At 38.1% G+C, this 22,000-nt stretch overlaps 1 protein-coding gene across 5 annotated transcripts in view; it reads left to right on the top strand.

The window, feature by feature from the left end:
* The window catches only part of COL6A5 (collagen type VI alpha 5 chain), a 96,549-nt gene that overhangs the window by 64,644 nt on the left and 9,905 nt on the right, over positions 1-22,000 (top strand). Inside the window, exons 33-39 of one of the 5 annotated variants that reach the window (XM_047737161.1) lie at positions 1,387-1,471; positions 2,223-2,882; positions 5,405-5,489; positions 7,709-7,917; positions 18,792-19,481; positions 20,861-20,957; positions 21,697-21,941. In XM_047737161.1, the coding sequence (XP_047593117.1) occupies positions 1,387-1,471; positions 2,223-2,882; positions 5,405-5,489; positions 7,709-7,917; positions 18,792-19,481; positions 20,861-20,957; positions 21,697-21,941 (2,071 nt within the window). The remainder of the gene's footprint in view (positions 1-1,386; positions 1,472-2,222; positions 2,883-5,404; positions 5,490-7,708; positions 7,918-18,791; positions 19,482-20,860; positions 20,958-21,696; positions 21,942-22,000) is intronic. The other 4 variants (XM_047737177.1, XM_047737169.1, XM_047737187.1 and 1 more) reach the window with 4 other exon arrangements.

The following is a 22,000-nucleotide window of genomic DNA, read 5'->3' as shown; positions in this document are numbered from 1 at the left end:
AAAAAACATGAGTATTCTTGTGATTGAAAGATACCTCATCACCACCTGGGAATGATGGGTTTCTTTCATTGTAACGAAAGTATCTGCTTTCCTGGTGCCTCAAACAGAGTAAATGTCCAATAGATAGCTATTGACTCACCGAATGAATGAGTGAATTAGAGAATGAATGAATGCCATATATTGCCCATTTCAGTAAATATTAAAGCAAGAAAAGCAATAAAAAAAAAACAGATGAAATCAGGCCATATACTACCAAGAATTTTGATTAGACAATGTTTTTTGTCTACTATCTTTGGAAATAAACTTTTAAATGAGAATTTGTGATTGAGGAAGTCCACTTGACATGTGAAAGACCTGCTTTCTTCTAAATAATGTTATTGGGAGGGAAATAGTTGGGATCACTGTTTAAAGAGGCCAAAGGAAACTTGTATGTAGGTAAAATTTCTGCAGGATCCAACTTCAGAAGCTGATGTGTGGTACATAATCGGCTGGTACATAATCAGAAGTATATAGGGGCGCCTCGCTGGCTTAGTCAGTAGTAAATGAGACTCTTGATCCTGGAGTTGTGAGTTTGAGCCCCACATGGGGTACTTAAAAAATAACTGAAGAAGAAGAAGAAGAAGAAGAAGAAGAAGAAGAAGAAGAAGAAGAAGAAGAAGAAGAAGCAGCAGCAGCATGTAAGATTCAGTGATAAATTTCAGAATTGGAAATAAGTGTGAGATTTTAATTCTTGTCCTGGTGGGTAAATTTGATGGTTATCGTGTGATATTTTTTTCGCCATAAAATAAAAAAGCTGATACCTCCCTTACATACTTCTTTGTGTTGTTTAGAATAAAAGGGGGATGGTGTGTGGGTGTGTGTGTATGTGAGAAAGAGAGACAGAGAGAAGGGGAGAGAGAGAGAAAGAGAGAGATGTACTGAATAGAAAAGGCTATAATGCAAGATAATGGTAATTAGTTAGGGGTTTTTCAAACTAATCCTTAAAGTAAGCACACAATGGCTTCCTGATAATAGTTAAAGAAAATGATCATAAAATAAAAAAATTAAAAAATAATAATAATAAAAAAAAATGGGCAGAAGAAAAAAAAAAAAAACCTGTACCCTGATCAATGATTCAAAAAATACAGCCAACATTTCCAGAGTCTATCAAGAGTTTATCCACTTTTATGATATTTTTTCCACCTTTAAAATCACCTTAGGAGTACCTGTGCATGCTAAGATGGAAAAAGCTCACAAAACAGACTCTCTCCCACTGCTTACAACTCAACACTGAACAGAATACAAAAAGCAAGCACCTTAGGATCTTGAAAATAAACCATAACTGAAAACTTAAAAAAAAAAAAAAAGAAAATGATCAAATAAGCATATACTTGTTTTTCATTACAGTTTGACGACACTGGAACATTTCAGGTGATCCCAGTTTCTCCAAATGAGTCACTAGAAAAATTTCGACATTGTACACTTTGCTACGGTAAGACTCTTGAGAATTTATTGTGCAGAAACAAATGCCTACTGGGTAAGTTATAAGTCTGACTTTATCAGATATTTCTGGCTTTGAATATAGATTCTATTTTCAGTTTCCCAGTCTTCCAATACCATACATCAGGGTTTCAATCTCTGTAATATTTAGAGCTTCCAGAATGTGAAAATTTGTTTAGAATACTATCCCAATTGTTGTGGTTTTTCTTTGGGGACAGTTTGGTAGTGCGTGTATCAAAAACCTCTAAAATACTGAAAATATTTTCTAAATGAGTTTAAGCATGACTTGCAGACTTCAAGCATACATGCTACCTACATCTGCTTTCAAAAAAAAAACTTCCGAGGGGCGCCTGCGTGGCTCAGTGGGTTAAGCCGCTGCCTTCGGCTCGGGTCATGATCTCAGGGTCCTGGGATCGAGTCCCGCATCGGGCTCTCTGCTCAGCAGGGAGCCTGCTTCCCTCTCTCTCTCTCTGCCTCTCCATCTACTTGTGATCTCTCTGTCAAATAAATAAATAAAATCTTTAAAAAAAAAAAAAAAACCTTCCGAAATTGCCTTCTGGTGGCCACAGAAATATTGGGACATTGAAAATTCTTCATTAACTTAAATAATGTGGGATTAAAGAGGTACTAATCAGATTATTAATACTTGGTAATCAGTCACTGAATCACTTGAAAAAGATCTTAAACAACAGTGTCTTGTTGTGCAGACATTGAACCAATCATGAGTCTCTCTATGTTTTCAGATAAATGTTTTCCAATTGCTTGCATCAAAGAGATTTTTTTACCTGAAAATTCATACATGGATGTAGCCTTCCTCTTAGACAATCCTTCGACTATAGCAAATAATGAGTTTAATGCTGTGAAAACCTTGGTGAGCTCCATGATTGACAACTTCAACATTGCCTCAGACCCTAGAATCTCAGACTTTGGTGATAGGATTGCCCTATTGAGCTATTCTCCTTGGGATAATTCTAGGAGAAAGAAGGCTGTGGTAAAAACAGAGTTTGGATTTACAACTTATAACAGTGGAGTCCTAATGAAGAGACACATCCAGTCTTCCCTCCAGCAGCTTAAAGGAGAAGCTACCATTGGCCATACCCTACTGTGGGCTGTGGAGAACCTCTTCCCACAAACACCAAACTTAAGAAAACACAAGGTCATTTTTGTTATCTCAGCTGGAGAATATCATGAGAGAAAGGAATTCTTAAAGAAGGTGGCTCTGAGGGCCAAGTGCCAAGGCTATGTCATATTTGTGATTTCCCTGGGCTCTGCATACAAGGAGGACATGGAGGAGTTAGCCAGCTACCCACTTGATCACCATCTGATACATCTTGAGAGAATTCATAAACCAGATCTGGATTATATTACGAAGTTTCTAAAGCCATTTGTTTATTCAGTCAGACGTAAGTTATTATTTTGTTTTTCTTCTTTGTTTTGTTAAATTTAGTGTTCGTTAGTAGAATTCATAGCCTAACACATCTTTGAATCTATAGCTAAGCCAAATATACAAATTAGATGGTGAGACGGGGACAGGGGTGGGACCCATCCTGCTTCTACTTGGTTTTTACCTTGGGCATAATGTGGTGAGACCTCTTTCATGATAGAATGTCTATTACACAAAATCTCAGCACTATCAGTACAGAGTGACAGGAGGTCTCTGGAGCCACACCTGTTTGACCTAAAGAAGTTTCAGCAGTCCTTCGATGAGCATTTACATAAAGGCTTGCCCCATTGCACCTAATTTTTTTCAACCGTGGCATACCCTAGAGACCTGTATGAAGGTTTAAAGATGGCACAGTCCTATGCTGTTCCCAAAGAGCATAAGCATACAGATCATATCGGAATCTTGTCCTGGTTCAGTATGTATAGGGTGGAGGGTCTGCATTTCTAATAGTCTCCCCAGTGATGTCAATGCTTCTGGTCCAATAATGACACTGAGTAGGAAGGCTCGAGGCCAATGCACTACAAAATGTCACCCATTGGTTGGGTAATATCCCCAAACTGATCTGCAAGAGAGAAATACAGACATTGAGAATAAGCATCCACAAACTTTTAAAGCAATTTGACATTACCACAGCATTCAAGTGCATGAACAGTGTACTCACTCTCATGTAACAAGATAGAAACCACAAGTGTCAGTCTTCAAAGGATTAAGAATAAAAATACCTTCCCCACAAATGATTTGAGAAAATCTCTAGAGCAGTGGTTCTTGACTGGGGATGATTTTGTCCCCCCAAATTTTGGAAATGTCTGGAGTTTTTTTTTTGGGGGGGGGGGTCACAACCAAGAAAGAGGATACTAGTATCTCATATGTAGAGACCAACGATGTTGCTAAACAAACAAACAAAAAAGCTGCAGCCCAAATTGTCAATAGCACTGAAACTGAGAAACCCTGCCTCTAGGGCATCCTACAGAATCAGGGCTGAACCCATTCTTTATGGGACTCTACCAGGTTTAGATGTAGGTTCTGTTGGAACCAATCCCACCACCCTTTAAATTCCAAAGTTGCCCTGGTATTTAAGGAATCTCCTACAGCACCATCGTGACAATATCTTGAGCTTTCACTCTCCATTGCAGAGAAAGCTCCACCTTTAATCAATTGTAAGATATACCATTATATTATGTAAAAAGAAAGAAAAAGTGCTTCCAATTAAATGTTGATACCAGCTTCCCTATTAGAGTTTTGTATTTTAGAGTAATTGAAAGAGTCCTTTTAGACAGACAGGCAGATGTCCCCTTTGTGCATGCGTGAACAGGGAATATGTGTGGAATTGACTGGTGGGGGCATTCCTAACACTTCTTCACATTCAAAAATGGACTCCTGGGAGCTATTTCTTGATTCCAACTCACTGAGATCTATCCTGTTCAATGCAGTATTGTCCTTTATGTCATCAGGATTGATGGCGACACAGCACATTTGAAAGACTATAAAATAATTCAGAGATGTTCTTGCTGGGCTTTCAAGTTAAGCTTTGTAGTGATTAGAGCTAGCTTGCTTTTAATCGCCACCTGAACAATGTTGGTAAATACATCCAGGTCAGTGCCTGCCCATAACCGCTTGGTTCACTAATACTGCCTGGAAATGTTCCTAAACTACTGACCCTTATTCTACGATTTTTGGTGCCTGCATGTTTACTGCTTCCTCATGCACGGGCGACACCCCCGTATGACAGTTCCCGCTTCACTAACGACAACTGGCAGATGCAACTGATTAGAAGACTTTGTCTCATTTCCGAGAAATGGGGAAAAAAATGCTCATCTTAGAACTAGAGAAGTACAACTGTTATAAAACCATAAGCATTCTCTGAGCTATTTTCATGGAATTGTGGATCATTCTATGGCCAAAAGCCTTCTTTAACTAAAAACTATTCTCCTGAATGAAGAAAAATAAGGATATTCTTCTTACTACAGAATGACAGTGGGAAGGGAATAAGAGGGCATACTATTTAGGTTAGTAAACTAAAACCTTTTCTTTGATTATTTTCCTCCTAGGAAATTGGTGTTAATGGGTACAGCAGCACAGAAATAGCAGCATGTAATAAAACGTTACCCTTTCTAGGTTTGATTCATTAACATAAATCTGAGTGAAAAGCTTGGTGGGTTCAGAATAACATTTCCCTTAGATCCTATTAGCCTGAGCATGTGGAAATCATGTGTTTCTGCATCACAATTAACCTTTAAATGAACAATTTGAGGAGGTTTGTTTTCCATGGGCCTAGTAATTCTTTGGCTGCAAAACCCTCTAAAATCAAGTTTTGAATGCTGTTTCTAGCAACTACTATTTTCTGTTTCCATCCCAGCCAAGTTTGGCTGAAATATTTTAGTGACAGTGATTGCTTCAAGAAGATTCCTTTTGGGATTCTTTTTCTTTAGAAAACATAATTTCTGATTTAAAAACCTAATTCTAACTCTGCTCTCTCCATAGGAGGATTCAATGAGTACCCCCCACCAGAGCTTGAGAATGCTTGCAGACTCATCACAGAAGAAGCTTATCAAAATAGTGATCTCCTGTGAGTGAGAAATCTCTTCCATTTACAAGCGACTGTTAATTGACTGATGGGTGTATAACTGTTGATGGCAAGTTATTAGGTTGAGGAAGCTAATAAGGTCTCTGAAGTAAAGTCTTCCCATATTTTCCATTTTCTATAGCAGAAGCCACACAGTAAGGATGCTTTCTGGATTGATGTTTCTGTAACATCCTCATGAGCTGTATTACAGTTTTGCCTTTCTGTTTATGGTTTCCTGAGAAAGTCCCACATTGAAATCTACTCCAGAATAGGACCCACAATATAGCCTTAGCCACCACAATCTCCCTTCCCCTCTCTCCCCAGCATCAGCCCTGAGTTCTAGCCATACTGGACTCTTGTCTGCTTTGCGTGAATGGTGGCTTCTCCTTCCTGGGTTTTGGGTCACACCAGTTGGAACCCTGTTCCTTCCAGTGAAAGCTTACCCATCATCCATGGCCCCTTTGAAGCCCATTTTTACTTACAAAATCCTTATTTTCTTGTACCTTCTTATACTTCTGGGGAGGCGGTTATTACATTTTATCTCAAAGCCTTGTCTCACTGAAGTCTGGAGATACATGCAATTCATTGTTTCATCCCCCCAAAAGATGGCATGAAGGACCCCACCATGTAATTGCACATATAAGCATTTTTTTCTTAAAATTGTATCCTAAGTAACAATATAAATAATTAATCTGAATAAATCTTGAACTTCAAACAGAGCAAGTGGCCCATTTGGTTTCTGTCTTCTTCTCTGTATTTCCCCAAGCTTGGATCCCCAACAACAGCCTTGAGAAAGCCCGGATTTAAGCCCATAATTACTTCTTCCTCTTAGATTGCAATTAAGCAAAGAGTTTCTCAGAACAGATAAGGTCTTTTACACACATCCAGAAGCACAATGGCAAGATGAAGTGTGCTCAGAATTCATGCAAGTATATATTCCTGTAATTTCAAATTTCATTCACTTAGTAGTTTAGCTAGGAAGTGTCCAGCAGCCAACACCTGAAGAACAACATGACACTGATGTCATGTGAAGCAATATTTCCCAGCATTGAATAAGTCATAAATTCATTTAAATTCTTATGGAACTGCAGACAAAATATTATAATGTTATTCAGACATGTACAAACATAAATCTGGCTGTGAATACTATGTTTGTAGTTCTTGTGCAACTATCAGACTAAAATAAATGTGCGTCAAATCCAAGCAAAATCATTAAGACACAAATTTAAAATATTAATTTAATATCATGGATGATTCTGCTTTGCCAAAATAGAACTCCTGAAAACTGGAAAAATGTGGTATATATTGGTAAAAAAAAGTGTAAAATATGACACATATGGCAGAAGTACACCTGCTTTCAGCTTACCTACTCTGTTGCATGAAACCTTAATTCCTCACTAATGTCTTCACCTGTACTGTTCCAGAAGTGTCGTTCAATATGATATATGATGACCCACATATATCATATTGTGGGTCATCATATCATTTGGCTTTAACTTGTGTGAGTGTGTTATTCATGTGTTATGTCTGACCTTTTTATCTTTCCTCATTAACTCCCAATAGTCAAAGTAATACTGCCGGGTACCAAACACTAGTATCAAATACAAATGTGAACGTGGACACTGAAATTACATCAAGGTGCATAAATAGAATAAAAATAAGAATCAACTTAATATTGAATATGTTTTCTATCATCACCTAAATAAAAACACATTCTCAAATTATCAGAGAATTCATAAACTCCAAGAATATAAATGTAGACACCATTTTAAGAGATCTGATGTCAATGAGATAAGTTTTGTATAGCCTTATTCTTCTCAGAACAGGTCTCGATTTCTATTTTCTCTATTTTCTGTGGAGAGTGACATCAATCTGAGAAATTGTATGGTTGTTCCAAATAACCTGTGATCAACTTTCTTGTCATTTATCTAAAACTATGGCAAATTAGACTCATATTATTCCAAGTAATAGTTATTAGGCTGTAAGAAGATGGGGGAAAGGAAGGACAAGTAAGAATAGTTTATTTATCAGTTTATTCTTTTTAATAATAACAAATCTTAATGAATAATTTTATTATTTATTAATAATAACTTTATTGAAATGTTTACCACTTGTTTTCTTCTAAGAAATGACTAAGTAACTATATCAAATTGTTGAGATATTTTATTTGCATTCCCCAAGGCAACCAAAATTCATCTAAAAATTCTGTTTTTATCTGCTAGATTTACTCCTGAGCCACATGATATTTCCTCAGGAGAGAACAGCTTCATTGGCCAGGAATTAAGTGCTGGAAAAGACTCTTCCTTTGTGTTGGAGGACATTGGAAGTGACTCTTTGGTTTACATACCTAGTCATATGCTTATGCCACAAGAATTAAAGATCACACAGAAGAAAGGTCACAATTCTGAAGAAATTGCAAGTTTAACTTCTGGTAAGGAAACAAAAAGTTATGATGGAATTTTTAAATAACAGGGTCCTTGTCTTTTAATACTAGCAGAGAACCCAGTAAATGAAGGCTGTTCTCTAAGGTGATTTTTTCTTCAAGTTCAAGATGGTAGCTATAGCTGCTGCTATGGTTGAAAATGAAGGTTTACAAGTTAACGGGCACCACTGTGAAGACCACTGATATAAGCTCTAAGAAATGTCCCTGATGTTCTCACCAGGCTTAAGATTTCTCTAGAAGGTTAGTGTGACATAGAAGGAAACAATACAGAGAATATCAGAGCAAAGCAAGGATTAAAATCACTTTAAAAGCTGGCTGGGCCAGTGCCTCAGACTCTGTGATTGCATGAGAAGGTATGGTATTTTTGAGGTACTTGGAAATGATAGAGCACAGACTGTCCCTCTGTCTGCTCTATACATTTGGGTGGCAAAGCAAGAATACCTTCTGGCAGGATTTAATACTTTAAAACAAATCAGATACGTAGGCTTTTTGTCTGTGTTTTCATTGAAAGGCAGGACATTCTAAACAGACTTCAACCATTTCCAGCTATGCATGTTAAAGTCTTCCAAAATGCTCATTAGACCAGAATACCAGCATTGAATGCATTACATCAGAAGTAGCACATATGTTGTTAGACAATGCAAGTTTAAAAGGAAAAGGGGCCAATTTTATACCAGTTATTCCTGAAAATGAATCACATTCATTCTCAGTAACTTCCTTGAATAAATACCTTTTCTTTTCCTTGGGTTCAACACTCATATCCCCACCCTGTCTTCCTACTTATGAAATATAAATATTTTCATTTTACCTTTAAGACAACTGAATTTCCTTTTCCAAGCTAGAATTAATAATAAAAAAGTCAACCATTAGTTGAAAAATAGGGCTTAAAAAATGATGTAATGCAGTAAGACAAAATGTCTGTAGTACCTTGGCATCAAGGCATTCAACTGTGTGTATTTTTTTAGTTAAGCAATTTTTATTATCATATAGACATAGCTTAAAGAAGAGAATAAGACATTTCTTCTTTTTAATAGATACAATTAATTTTGAGTGTTCATTTCAATGATATGGTACAGGAATTTATAATGGTTTGGTTTAAAAAGAAAAAAAATGTGGTTTGACAAGGTTAAATACCGAATTACCAATTGTGATCATTTTGGTAAAGGTAAGCACTCTAAAGTCGAATAACTCAGAAATGTGAATCTTTTCAGGAAAAGGCAGATATGACTGGATATTTAAGAAGAAAAGAAAGAAAAGGAATTCATCTTTGTTGCCATTTCTAGCAACCCTTGTTCAGTAATAATGGACTTTTTTCATTTGATTTACCAGATGTTGGGGAATCAAGATACTTACAGCAAAAGGAAGGTTCATTTTGCTCAAAGAAATCATTGTACATGGCTCTACTAGGAAAAAATGTAGATTATTAGTTGCCCCGCCCCACTTCTTTTCTCCTGTAGTGGGTTGAAGTGTGCTGGGAGTTCCATGGAGGGTTGTGTCATGTTGTGGTAGCCTGCAAACAGTGTGAGTCTCACACCTAAGATAATAGATATTTTTTATCTTCTAAAATAAATCTGAGTTTCAGATCATAAATGTTGTCTAGGCCGGGACGCCTGGGTGGCTCAGTTGTTAAGTGTCTGTCTTCAGCTCGGGTTTTAATCTCAGGGTCCTGGGATCAAGCACCATGTCGGGCTCCCTTCTCAGTGGGGAGTCTGCTTCTCCCTCTCCCACTCCCCCTGCTTGTGTTCCCTCTCTCTCTCTCTGCATCTCTCTCTGTCAAATAAATAAGTCTTTTCTTTAAAAAGTGTTGTCTAGGGATTGAGTGCTATTCCTTCTGTCCTTTCTTTTATCATCTTTAGCCAGTTGCCAAAACGTACTGAGAACTTTCTATATAATGTGCCATCCTCATGGAGAGGATATTGTGGTTCAGATATTTTATTCAGTTGCTAAGAGATGAACTTTGATTAGTTCCAGATGAATTGCACAAATAAAAGGTTAATAACTGGCATAAGCACCCACATGTGTGCTTGTTACTAATTTGTAATGTGATTCTCGTGGCTGAGGGCTGATCTTTCTGCCCTTGAACTGAGAGTCTTGGGAGAAAGTCAGGAATCTAAACCATTTAAAGAAGGTATAGTTTCCAGAGTCCTGTGGGCTGAAAATGAGTTGTGTGTTTTCCATGAGATATACAATCACTATCTCTCTTCCCTATGCCTCTCCCTCTGCTTCTTACTACCTGCTCTGATGTCCAAGTTCGTCTTCAATTCCATGGCCCTCTCCAATCCTTATAGCAGCTGAATGACAGTCTGTATCAGAATCACCTGGAAGTCCTTCATAAGCTCAGATTGCAGAGCCCACCTCAGAATTACTGCTTCATATTTAGGGGTGTGAGTGGCAAGGAAAAGGCTAGAAACTTTAAGTGTGGTCCCTGCAGCACCAGCACCAGCAGCACCTGGGAAGTCATTAGAAATGCATCTTCTCAGCACTTTTCCCAGACCTACCAAGTCAGAAACTCTGGGGCTGGGGCTCAGCAATCTGAGTTTTAACAAGTAGCTCTAATACAGGTTGTGGGGTTTTTTTCTAAACATTTTATTTATTTATTTGACAGAGATCACAAGTAGGCAGAGAGGCAGGCAGAGAGAGAGAGGGGAGGAAGCGGGCTCCCTGCTGAGCAGAGAGCCTGACTCGGGGCTCCATCCCATGACCCTGAAATCATGACTTGAGCTGAAGGCAAAGGCTTAACCCACTGAGCCAGCAAGGAGCCCAATATAGGTTGTATTTTAAGAACCATTGCTCATCCCGCCACTTTGGCATGCCAGATTAGCTCTGCATTCTCAAGGGAGCTGAAAGTAATTGAGACGCTAGCACCACAGGACAAAAGTTGGAATTCCTGTTTTCAAAGGATTCCAGGTGAACTGCATTATTTTTTTTTTACTCATGTAAAACCACAGAAAAGTCATGCTTCCCTCCATCCAACATCTAAAAAAATAAAACAACAATACTTTTTAAGATCTAAATATATGAGATAATGTCAAGCATTTTGACCACAACATGTGCAATATAAAAATTCTTTGGAAAATTCAGTTCTTCTTAATAACCGACCAGTGGAATACACATAGTTCTTTGGAATTATGTAATAAAAAATGGTTGATTTAATTCTAATTAAGTTGTAACTGCTGAGCCAGTGGCAAGCATAGCACTTTCATCAAAGATACTAAGTTAACCAATATTAAAGATATAGTTAGTGGACTTTCAAGATTAAAGGACAGGATAACTTGTAATGAAATGTTAATTACCAACCCAGACTCAGCCTGGGGGGCTCACTCATAGCTTTAAGGGGTTTCAGGCCATAGGATAACATCAGCTAATGTTCTTTTCAATGAATTTCACTGAGAAATGAGAAGTAACATTTTCCCTTTTTTTAAAAGCCAATATGTCTTTTGACTTTTACTCAATCACAGGGCATTAGAGCTGGAAAGATATTTAATGATTCTCTTACAAATTCACCTGGGGTGATTTCACTCTGTGCACCTTGGGAGACATATTGCAATGTCTGGAGATGATTTTTGTTGTCACACCTGGGAGGTAGTACTGGCATCTAACTGACAGAGGCCACAGATGCTGCTAAATATACAATCCCAGGACCCTCCCCTCATACCAAAGCACTATCCAGTCAAACTGTCAATAGTGGAAGAAACACATTTTTAGAAGAAACTTCATGCCCCCAAGTTCTTTCAGGAAGATTCAGAATAGGGACTCACAATTCCTACACCCTGTCCACTGTTTTCCCATTATACTCTCAAGATTCTGCTAATTTTTTAAAAAAGATTTTATTTATTTATTTATTTGAGAGAGAGAGAGAGAGAGAGAGAGAGAATGAGAGTGCATGAGAGGGGAGGTCAGAAGGAGAAGCAGACTTCCCATGGAGCTGGGACCCTGATGTGGAACTTGATCCCAGGACTCCAGGATCATGACCTGAGCTGAAGGCAGTTGCTTAACCGACTGAGCCACCCAGGGACCCAAGATTCTGCTAATTTTTAAAAAATTATAGAAGTACTGTCATACATAAAATTTGCATACAAAGAATCTCAAATAATTTAGCAAAAGCTATTTGTAGTGTGGAATATATTCTTTGGTTTTTCCATAAGCCCATAGATTTACATCATATCAGTCAATTGGATATCCTGCTTCTCACATCATGTTATGTCATACATTTTACGTATTGCTGCAAGCTTCGTACTGATTTTCTGTATCTCACAACATTACTTTCAATGAATGAATTTATTTATCTCATTGAACACTTAACTTGTTTCTAATTTTTACTGCCATGTATTGAACTTGAATATATTATCTTGATTTCTGCTAAATTTAAGTCCATGCTAGACTTAAATGCAGCAGAATTGGCTTCTGAATCACCTGTGGAACATCAGGTAAATGTCCTACTTTTATTTCAGTGTACATTCTAAAGAGGAGGGTAGTAATAAAATGGTGGTCATATCTGAATTTTCATGATATGTTTCATGAACTCTTTAGGAAATTTCAACTATCTTGATGTTCTCTGGGGAATAAACTGAGTTTCCTGTTCATTGCATTTACTTTTGCTTGAGAATTTATTGTCTCGTTATTACAGTTTTGGTGATCTTCCATGAAGGTTTTGCATGTGGACAAAACTAACATGAACTGGTTGTTCAGGGTATGTGGACTATTTGAATTCAAATGCTCATTGAGGTTATTTCTGTATGTCTCAGGCAATCCTTTATTACAAGTAATAAAGCAATGTTCTAGAACGCTAGTGACATTTTTTTTCAAGGCAGACCCCTTTCTTATGGAATAAAACTTGGATATTTGTAGTAATGGGGTGATAGTGGTGGTGGTAGAGGGGCTGTTGATGACAGTGTTGGCGCTGGTTGTGGTGGTAATGAAGACGGTGATGGTGAAGGTGTTTGCTGTTGCAGATGGTGGTGGTAGAGGAGGGTGGTAGAGAGGCTGGTGGCACCAGTATTGCCAATGGTGGAGATGGAGGTTAGGGTATGTAAGTGGGGTGGTGATGATTGTGGTGGTGATGCTGGTGGTGGTGGAGTTGTAAGGGTGGGATGGTAATAGTGGGGGTGGTAGAGGTGAAGGTAACAGTGACAGCCCGCAATGAGGGCTTACCATATGAAAGCACTAGGCTTTTAGGTAGATTTTCCATGATTATTCAGATGTCCTTTCATGTGGCAAATATGTATTGGCTCCTGTTCTGAGTTCAGCCCTGAGCTAGTCTCTTTGGGGGCTTAGGAGTGTTTTTTTTGTTTTTTGTTTTTTTTTGTTTTGCTTTTAAGACTCAGACAGAGGCCCTGTGTTCTAGGAGCTTGTGGTCTGACAGAGGATATTCTGTGTGTACAAAAAAATGCATAACACAAGTCAGAAAGTATTCAGTTTTTGTTTTGTTTTGTTTTGTTTGTCAGAGAGAGTGAGCACAGGCAGACAGAGTGGCAAGCAGAGGCTGAGGGAGAAGCAGGCTGCCTGCTGAGCAAGGAGTCTGATGTGGGACTTGATCCCAGGACGCTGGGATCATGACCTGAGCCGAAGGCAGCCGCTTAACCAACTGAGCCACCCAGGAGTCCCAGGAAGTATTCAGTTTAGTTAAAAGTGCAAATGGAATGCTTTGGGGACCAATACTTATTCCCTGCAGTACAATTCTCAAAGCATCGCATGCATTGTCTCACTTGAGGGATGATTAAACAATCTGTGAGGAATAATCATAACCAAAGAAGCTACTGCTTACTTAGCACAACTCTGTGCCAGGCACAACGCTAAGCACTTTATACACATGATTTTATTTAATCTTTACCAAAAAGTCCATTATTATTGTTAATTATTATTATTATACTTTGTAATTTTTAAAGATTTTATTTATTTATTTAGAGTGTACACATGTGAACATGGAGCAGGACAAAGGGCAATAGAGAGAAAGCATCTCAGGTAGACTCCTTCCTGAGTGTAGAGCCTAACACAGGGCTTGATCTTACAACCCTGAGATCATGACCCAAGCCAATATCTAGAGTCAGACACTCAACCGAGTGAGCCACCCAGGCTCCCCTATATTTTATATTTTACAAATGAGGAGACTGATACAAGGTTAAAAGCTTAATTTAACTTTAAGTTAAGTTAAGTCAGGACTCAAACTCATGCCCACTAACTTTTAACTAGGTATGCCATGTTTCCTGGTGATGGCATTGTCTGCATTTACATATGAGGAAATAAATCCAATTGCCAAATTTGAGAATAAGTTCAATCACATCATCATTTGGGAGAATTAGTTTAAAATAATTTCAGTAGTGCATTTTTATTCTAAAAATTTAATTTCATTAAAAAAAATCCTGTTTATAAGCCCATCCAGAGGCTATAATGCCAGAATAACTTGGCTTTATAAACTGCTTATAATTTTATCCAGAAGCCAGAGTACAGAATAACACCATAAAGACCAAAATGTTAGATCTCGGTAGTCTGGGTCTAAATAATCCCTAAGGCATGTGTCACTTTTTCTCAGTATGCTGGTACCTTCTGAAGACTTGTTTCAGAGTATGAAGTGGACTACAGAGTGAGTCTTTCAGACTAAGTGCCACCTAAAAAGTCTAGGTCAAGAAAAATATTTATTCTATGTCTTTGGTGGAAGAGGATGAAATCTATTTTAAGACAGTCACTTCTACTTGTTTAGGCAAATGGGGGAAAGAGGACCTCATAAAATAAAAGGAGGGAATTTTAAATGTGTCTATATTTCCCTTTGGCATAAAATTCTTGTGCCTCCCTCCCTTGCTGCCTCAGCTTAGCGCCTGGCCAGTGACCTCAGCAGACAGGAGGGAGGACAGGCCTGGGATGGCATCATTAAATGGAGAGGTACATAAATTATTGCTAACTCCCCTGTAGCTAAATATTCACAAACACAGCAGAATGAGCTTCTAATTTCTGAGAACATGCATACATATGTGCATGTACAAGTTATCTTCCATTAATTCTAGCTGGCTGTGTGTTTTTTTCTGATGGAAATTCTCATTTGTGAAATAGAGTAACATGGGCAGGATTTTCAGATGTCTGGGACTTTTCTATTTGTTTATCTCCCTCCAAAAATTATATTTGTAGAGTAATTAGGATATGTTAGGAACTGTGCAAACTTTAATTCTCTAAAAAGCCTTATAAGGTTTATAGTTTATTATTACTGCTTTTTACATAATGAAACTGAAGTAGGGAGGGATTCAGGGCCATAGAGGTAACAAACAGCAGAGACAGGACTCAAAACACCAAAGTTTCTGCTCATAACCACTGTTCTATAATGCCTAGAGAAGAAAAAATTGCAAATTTTATTTAATCATATAGTTGCCTATTTTGGAAGAAAACTTCTTCTAGTGGCTTCACTCAGAAGGAATGGCAATTGACCAAGAACCTCATTTTTCACACCAGGTCTCAGGGCATTTGGTGAAGTGGTTAATATGATCCTTTGTGTGTGTTATCTACCCTCATATCTGAGGACCAGTTCTTCTGAGGGAGTTACGAGTGGGGGTCAAATCCTTCCTCTACCACTTAGAAGCTGCTGTTTCTTGGCCAAGTAATTTACTTTCTCCAAGCTTCTGCTTGCTCATCTGTAAAAGGGGAATGATGGTAATTCTACCCTCTTGGTGCCCTGTGGAAGGTTAACTGAGAGAAAACATACACAGAGCTGAGCATAAGACCTGAAGTGAACTGAAGGCTCATCAAATACTCAGTGGAAAATCAAGAAAGAAAACATTGCCTGCCTCATGGGAAATCTTATAAAACAACGTCACTTTAATCTACAGTACAATTGGATAGAAATATATATGCAAATTAGCCTCGGTTATACATGTGGCTTGCCTATGAAGAACACATGACTAATTTTGATCCCTGGACAAATTCCAAATCAAATCACTGGATAAGTCATACATATCTTGAGGTTTCCCACAACTGCCATGAAAGGCAGCATAGCTTCTTCACAGAATACTTAATCCCAGTCCAAATGGCTCAGGGTCCTGTAGATTCTCCCTTCTAAGTTCCCTTTCCACCCCCCACTTCTCCCTAAAGTTATTGGAGCACACATGGTGTTGTGGCTTTAATATTGGCCAAAGTTAGACTAATTTCTGAGGCCGCTTCCCTGGAAATCTAGCTGGATCCCTCACTCCTTCCAAGCCTCCTCCACAATAAAAAGTAAGCCAGCCCTTCCTTCTCTGCCATTCTGAGGAAATTCTTCCATAAACTTGAAGACGGGAATTTGGCACCATGACATTTCCAGAAAATACACAGCATTGCTATGAGCTACAGATATATTGTATCCACACTCCTGCCAGGTTTTCTTGAAAGAAATTATTTTTGAACACCCACTCTCTCTAAGTAAGATGAATTTCGGCTCAAAGTTAGAATAATCATACTTCATGTTTGACTAATTTTAGGGTTTTCAAACCGTAAGTATCTACATTTAGCTTCTTGATTCTCATGCTAATCCTGTAAGTAGGAAGAGAGCCTATTTTTACAGATTTTGTGGGCGAAAATATGCCTCCTTAGAAAATAATTCTGCTGGGTACTTTGGAAAAAGATGGAGATTTTGCTCAGTTGTAAAGAGAAAATTGGGAAAAAGCAGTAAACCTTTTGATATGGGCATGCATGAAAAAACATTTCACTAACATAAATTGATCCTCCTTTTCTATCAGAACATTTATGAAATACTTTTCCTCATGTTTTAACAAAGTGTGTTGATTATTCTTTTTAAAGAAGCCAAAATGCTATAGGTGGAAAACAAAGATCCTGATGACAGTGCAGGTGGTGGTTAGTCATCTCCAGGACTGTAAACTTCAACATGACAGACATGTCCATTTAATTGACCTTCATAGCCAAATACCATGGCCATTGCTGCTATAAACAGAGCCCAATGTACTTCTTGAGATGAGGAGACAGAACTGAGAATCCAGGGAGACCAAGGTGGTCAGAGTTCCCATGACAAAATGCCAGAAAAGAAAGAGCTGCACAGAGAGAGAACCCCAAGAGATCTGCAAAGGGCCCCCTCAGTTATTCAGTAGAGTGGTGAGGATACATGCCTGTGAGCCTGGGAGAAGAACCATCAGAAAAGATTACAGAACAGTGCCAGTTGCTCATAGAGGGCCACAGTGCCTTTTCCTGCCAGAAAGCCTGGAAAAACTCATAATTCATACAGTATTGGAAAGAAAACTCAGGGAGGTCTTGTCTCAGTAGTGGGGAATAATTAGCCTTAAATTAAGCACTGCTCTAGACTAGCCAAACAAATCATAATAGCATGACCCAAAAGGATCAAATAGTTTGTATGTGGCATGAATATTTGCAAGAATACACGAATATTCCACAACCAAAAAGGAAAATTTCACAATATTTGTGGAAAAAAAGAAGCATGAAAACTTGACCATAATCAAGAACATAATCACTCTAAAACAAACTAGAACTGACACAGATGTTAGAGTTAGCAAAGGTATTAAAACAGTTATTATAACTATATCTCATATGTGAAAAAGTTAAGTAGAGATAAGTAGAGGTAAAAAGATATTAAAAAAAGATTCAAATAGAATTTACAGAGATAAAAGTTGCAAGTCTAGGAAGAACAATATACTGGATGGGATTAATAGCAAATTAGGTTTGGTAAAAGAAAAAATCAGTGAACTTTAAGATGCAGTAATGGAATTATCTAAAATAAAACTTGGGGAGAAAAAAGTTTGTGGTTTTTTGTTTGTTTGTTTTTAATGAAAAGAGCATCAGAGTTCTAATAACCTCTCTCAATACTTGGTAAAAAATCAGCAGGAAGACTTGAGCCACACTAGCAACTAACCTCACCTAATGGATATTTATAGAGCACTCTGCAAACAACAGAATACATGTTCTTTTCAATACATATGAAACACTTACTAAAATAAGCCATATTGTGGGCCATAAAGCAATTCTCAAAATTTTAAGAGATTGAAGTCATACCAATTGTATTCTCTGACCAAAACAGAATTAAATTAAAAATCAATAGTTGAAAGATCTTCAAAAAATCCCTAAGTATTTGGAAACTAAATAAAATGCTTCCAAATAATCTATGGTCAAAGAATAAATCAAAAGAGAAATTAGAAACTATTTTGAGATGAATGCAAATAAAATCACAATATGCCAGAATTTGTGAGATTCCACTAATGCAGGATTTAGAAGGTCATCTATAGCATTAAATACCTATGTTGGTAAAGAAGAAAGTTTTCAAATCAATGACTTCAACTTTCACCTTAAGAAACAGAAAAAGGAGAACCCTGGGTAAGCAGCAGAAGAAAGGAAGTACTATAATTAAAGCAGAACTCAATGAAATGGAAAACAGACAATCAGTAAAAACAAAAGCAGGAAGGATCAACCAGTCCTTTGACAAATATGAGACAGGCTAGCAAATACATTTCTTTTCACATGACAGCACCTATGGCATGCAGGTGGTTTCCCATGCAGTGCATGGAAACATATTTGGAGAATGCATCTGGGAATAAGTACTATAATTGATTTATGATGTCTGCCATGGGTATGGGAATAACACATGGCAAAATCCCAAGATTTTTTTTAAGATTTTATTTATTTATTTGACGGTGAGAGACAGTGAGAGAGGGAACACAAGCAGCGGGAATGGGAGAGGGAGAAGCAGACTTCCTGCCGAGCAGGGAGCCTGATGTGGGGCTCAATCCCAGGACCCTGGGATCATGACCTGAGCCGAGGGCAGACGCTTAACGACTGAGCCACCCAGGCATCCCTTCCATGCTGTTTTTTGGTCATCCTTGGCTAGCAGTTCCAAATTTAGCCTTCTGCTGAAAAGAGTGACTTGAGCTATTCTATTGCAGGACATGAAAACCATGGCAGAAAAGAAGAACCAGGTCTTACTAATGAACCTGGAGATACCTCTCTTCAAGAATATTACATGGATGTGGCTTTCCTCATAGATGCTTCCCAAAGAATAGGAAATGATGAGTTTCAGGAAGTGAAAGCTTTTCTAATCTCAGTGCTTGATTATTTTCGTGTTGCCTCCTACCCACTGACTTCCATGTTAGGAGACAGAGTGGCAGTTGTGAGCTATTCTCCTCCAGGCTATATGCCCAACAGTGAAGAATGCCCTGTCTACCTGGAATTTGATTTGGTTACTTACAACAGTGTACACCAAATGAAACATCATCTCCAAGACTCTTTTCAACAACTCAATGGAGATGTTTTTATTGGCCATGCCCTGCAGTGGACAATTGACAATGTATTTGTAGGAACGCCCAACCTGAGGAAAAACAAAGTTATCTTTGTTATATCTGCTGGCGAAACCAACCCCTTAGACAAGGAAGTCTTAAGAAATGTAGCTCTGAGAGCCAAGTGTCAGGGCTACACCATATTTGTATTTTCCTTTGGTCCTATACACAACGACAAAGAATTAGAAGAATTAGCCAGCCACCCACTGGATCATCACTTAGTCCAGCTTGGCCGAGCCCACAAGCCAGATTTGAACTATATCATCAAGTTTGTCAAGCCATTTGTTCATTTAATCAGACGTAAGTCATTAAACCTTTTTTCTTCTATTGCTTTTGCAATAGATTTAATGTCTCTGTGTACCGTCCACTAGGTGGCTTAGTAATAACTCCTTACTTCAGTGGAGAGTTGTACAGTCTAAGGTGTGAGTAGGAGGCAGTGAGAAAACCAGAGAAAAATATCAGGACTTACTGACCTTGAACTTTACTGCTGCACTGTCAAGGTCTTTGCCAGAAAACCACCATATAGGCAAAAAAGTATTTTTTTAACCCTTATCTGTTTACTACGTACTTGGTACTATGTAGCAATTTCTTTAAATGGATTATATCATTTAATCCTCAGTACAGCCCTCAAAGGAAAGTACTAGTATCTCCATTTTACAGGTGAGAAAACAAAGGTTCAGAGACATTAAATAAATTACCCAAAAGTTTACAGTTTAACAGTTGGCAAATTCTAGACTCAGCCCCATGCATTCTGACCCTAGAGCTGTGCTCCTGTTCTTTAAACTATATTTCAATCCTGTACCCAAAAAGAAGTTTACTGCTGTAATCAGTAATATCTCACTACCATCACTCTCCAACTGCTCCAAGGACTTCTGTTTTATCTTTCATTGCAAATTACCTTTGGTTTGACTTTAATTCTTTTGAGCCATGGGCATGAATTTCTTCCAGAGCCTTTGTCCCAAACAACTGGCTCAGGCATAGCCAAGCAGAGTCTTAAGGGTGTCTTTTTATAGTGGGGCTTTGAGAGTGACTGCTCCAGCCTCTGTCCATGAGTTGCAATTTTAGACGTGGGTATAGTAGAATACCTGAGAGCTTGTGGCATCAAGCAAATTCTGGCCTGTGCTGGGATTAGGAGTGAGGCAGAGGCCACATTAGTTACCTGCAGTTCCTGCAAGTTTCCCAGAGAATTAACAGAAATGCAGATTTGCTGCCCTGCACAAAGCCCCAGGGCTCATGTAACCCTAAGGAATTTTAGAATTCAGGATTCTATGTATCGCAGCAGACTTACCACTTGCAAAAAAAAAAAAATAAAAAAGGATGCCCCCTTCCAACCCTAAAATAAATAGGACAGACAAGTTCAGTAGCTCAATGTGTCTTCTGGAAAGATCTTCCATTTAGAGGAAGAGAAATAGATCTTAGAAGGGATGGAGAGATGTCCTTGAATTGTATCACAAGCCTGTGACATACAGAGCTTGAGAATTTTTGACTCGATCACTGCTTTATCTCATTGACTTTGCCAATGAGATTTTGCAAATGTCAGAGGGTGGCTACTTTGCCAAGGACTTTATAAAATTAATTTGCTCTTGAAGATACCTCTAACCACAGGAGAAGATGAACTGACCTGGGCGATAGAATATAGAAGGGTAAAGTTTAGATTAACCAGCACAATCTTTCTCCAGGTGCCATCAACAAATATCCCCCTGCAGATCTGAGACCCAAGTGTGTTAACATCACCTCTCCCAACCCAGAGAACGTTGGCTCAGGAAACAATGCATTGTGAGTTGGCAAATTAACAGTTTGGGTAATACTACAGCTGGAAACAGTCCTTACAAAAATAATTTTAAATGAATGGTGCTTTAGTTTTCAGGATGCAAGTTTGCTTGGGATGTAGGGGTGTGTGTGTGAGAGTGTGTGTGTGAAATACTCCTGGTCTGTGATGACTGCACAGATCTGGAGTTAATAGCAGGTAGAATATGACCCATATTAGAAAGAACCATGTTTCCATTTCTGTTGCTTTTATGAAAAAAAAGAAAAAGGTTCTTTGTAATACCTTACATAATACCACTCTAATATTGGGTACTACCAAAACAGAAAACTTATAATATCAAATGTTAGATATAACAATCTTAGAGCAAAATAAAAACAAAAAGAAAAAAAATTGCAAAAGCAACCAGAACATTCACCATTTAAAAAACAGAACCCATATGAAGACTAGTAGGAAGGATTCTTTTCTGTCTGATTTTGCAAAGTACAACCCTAAGGTAAGTACTCAATAAAAATTCAGTGGTGAAAATAAGATTGCTTTGGAGTCCTAAACCATTGTTACAACGTTCTAATTTCCTTTGGAATATTTTTTTAAAAATGCCCCTGGTCAGATTTCATCCACAAACTGCATTTGGACTACTCCAAGCACATGCATAAAATTTATTGCTATGCTTTATCTGCCTGTATTTACATTTAATTCTGCAAGGGACTTGGCTAATGTATTTTTCATCTCTTTTCTCTGTCACCTCAGCCATATTCCTGAGGTGTATAAAATAGAAACAGGAAACAGTGAGCTGTTTGATGAATTTGGTTCCCAGGAGCAGCATTCCTTTTTATTAGGGATCAGTCCTAGTAATGGTTATGAGACTGCTACTGATTTGATCCAGAAGTTATACATGCTCTTTTCAACTGGAGAACTGCTGGTGAACAATGAGGAAGAGGCACAATCAGAAGAAATACCAGCTCTAGCAGGTGGTAAACAACAAGATAAAAAAGGTAACCTTGGGTACAATAGAATCGAAGACCCTGAAGTACCGTTGGATTTCCCCTGGTGG

This window comes from Lutra lutra, chromosome 1 (genome assembly GCF_902655055.1).
Source record: "Lutra lutra chromosome 1, mLutLut1.2, whole genome shotgun sequence".
Taxonomy (NCBI): Eukaryota; Metazoa; Chordata; class Mammalia; order Carnivora; family Mustelidae; genus Lutra; species Lutra lutra.
This window is presented reverse-complemented; position numbering and strand designations above follow the sequence as displayed.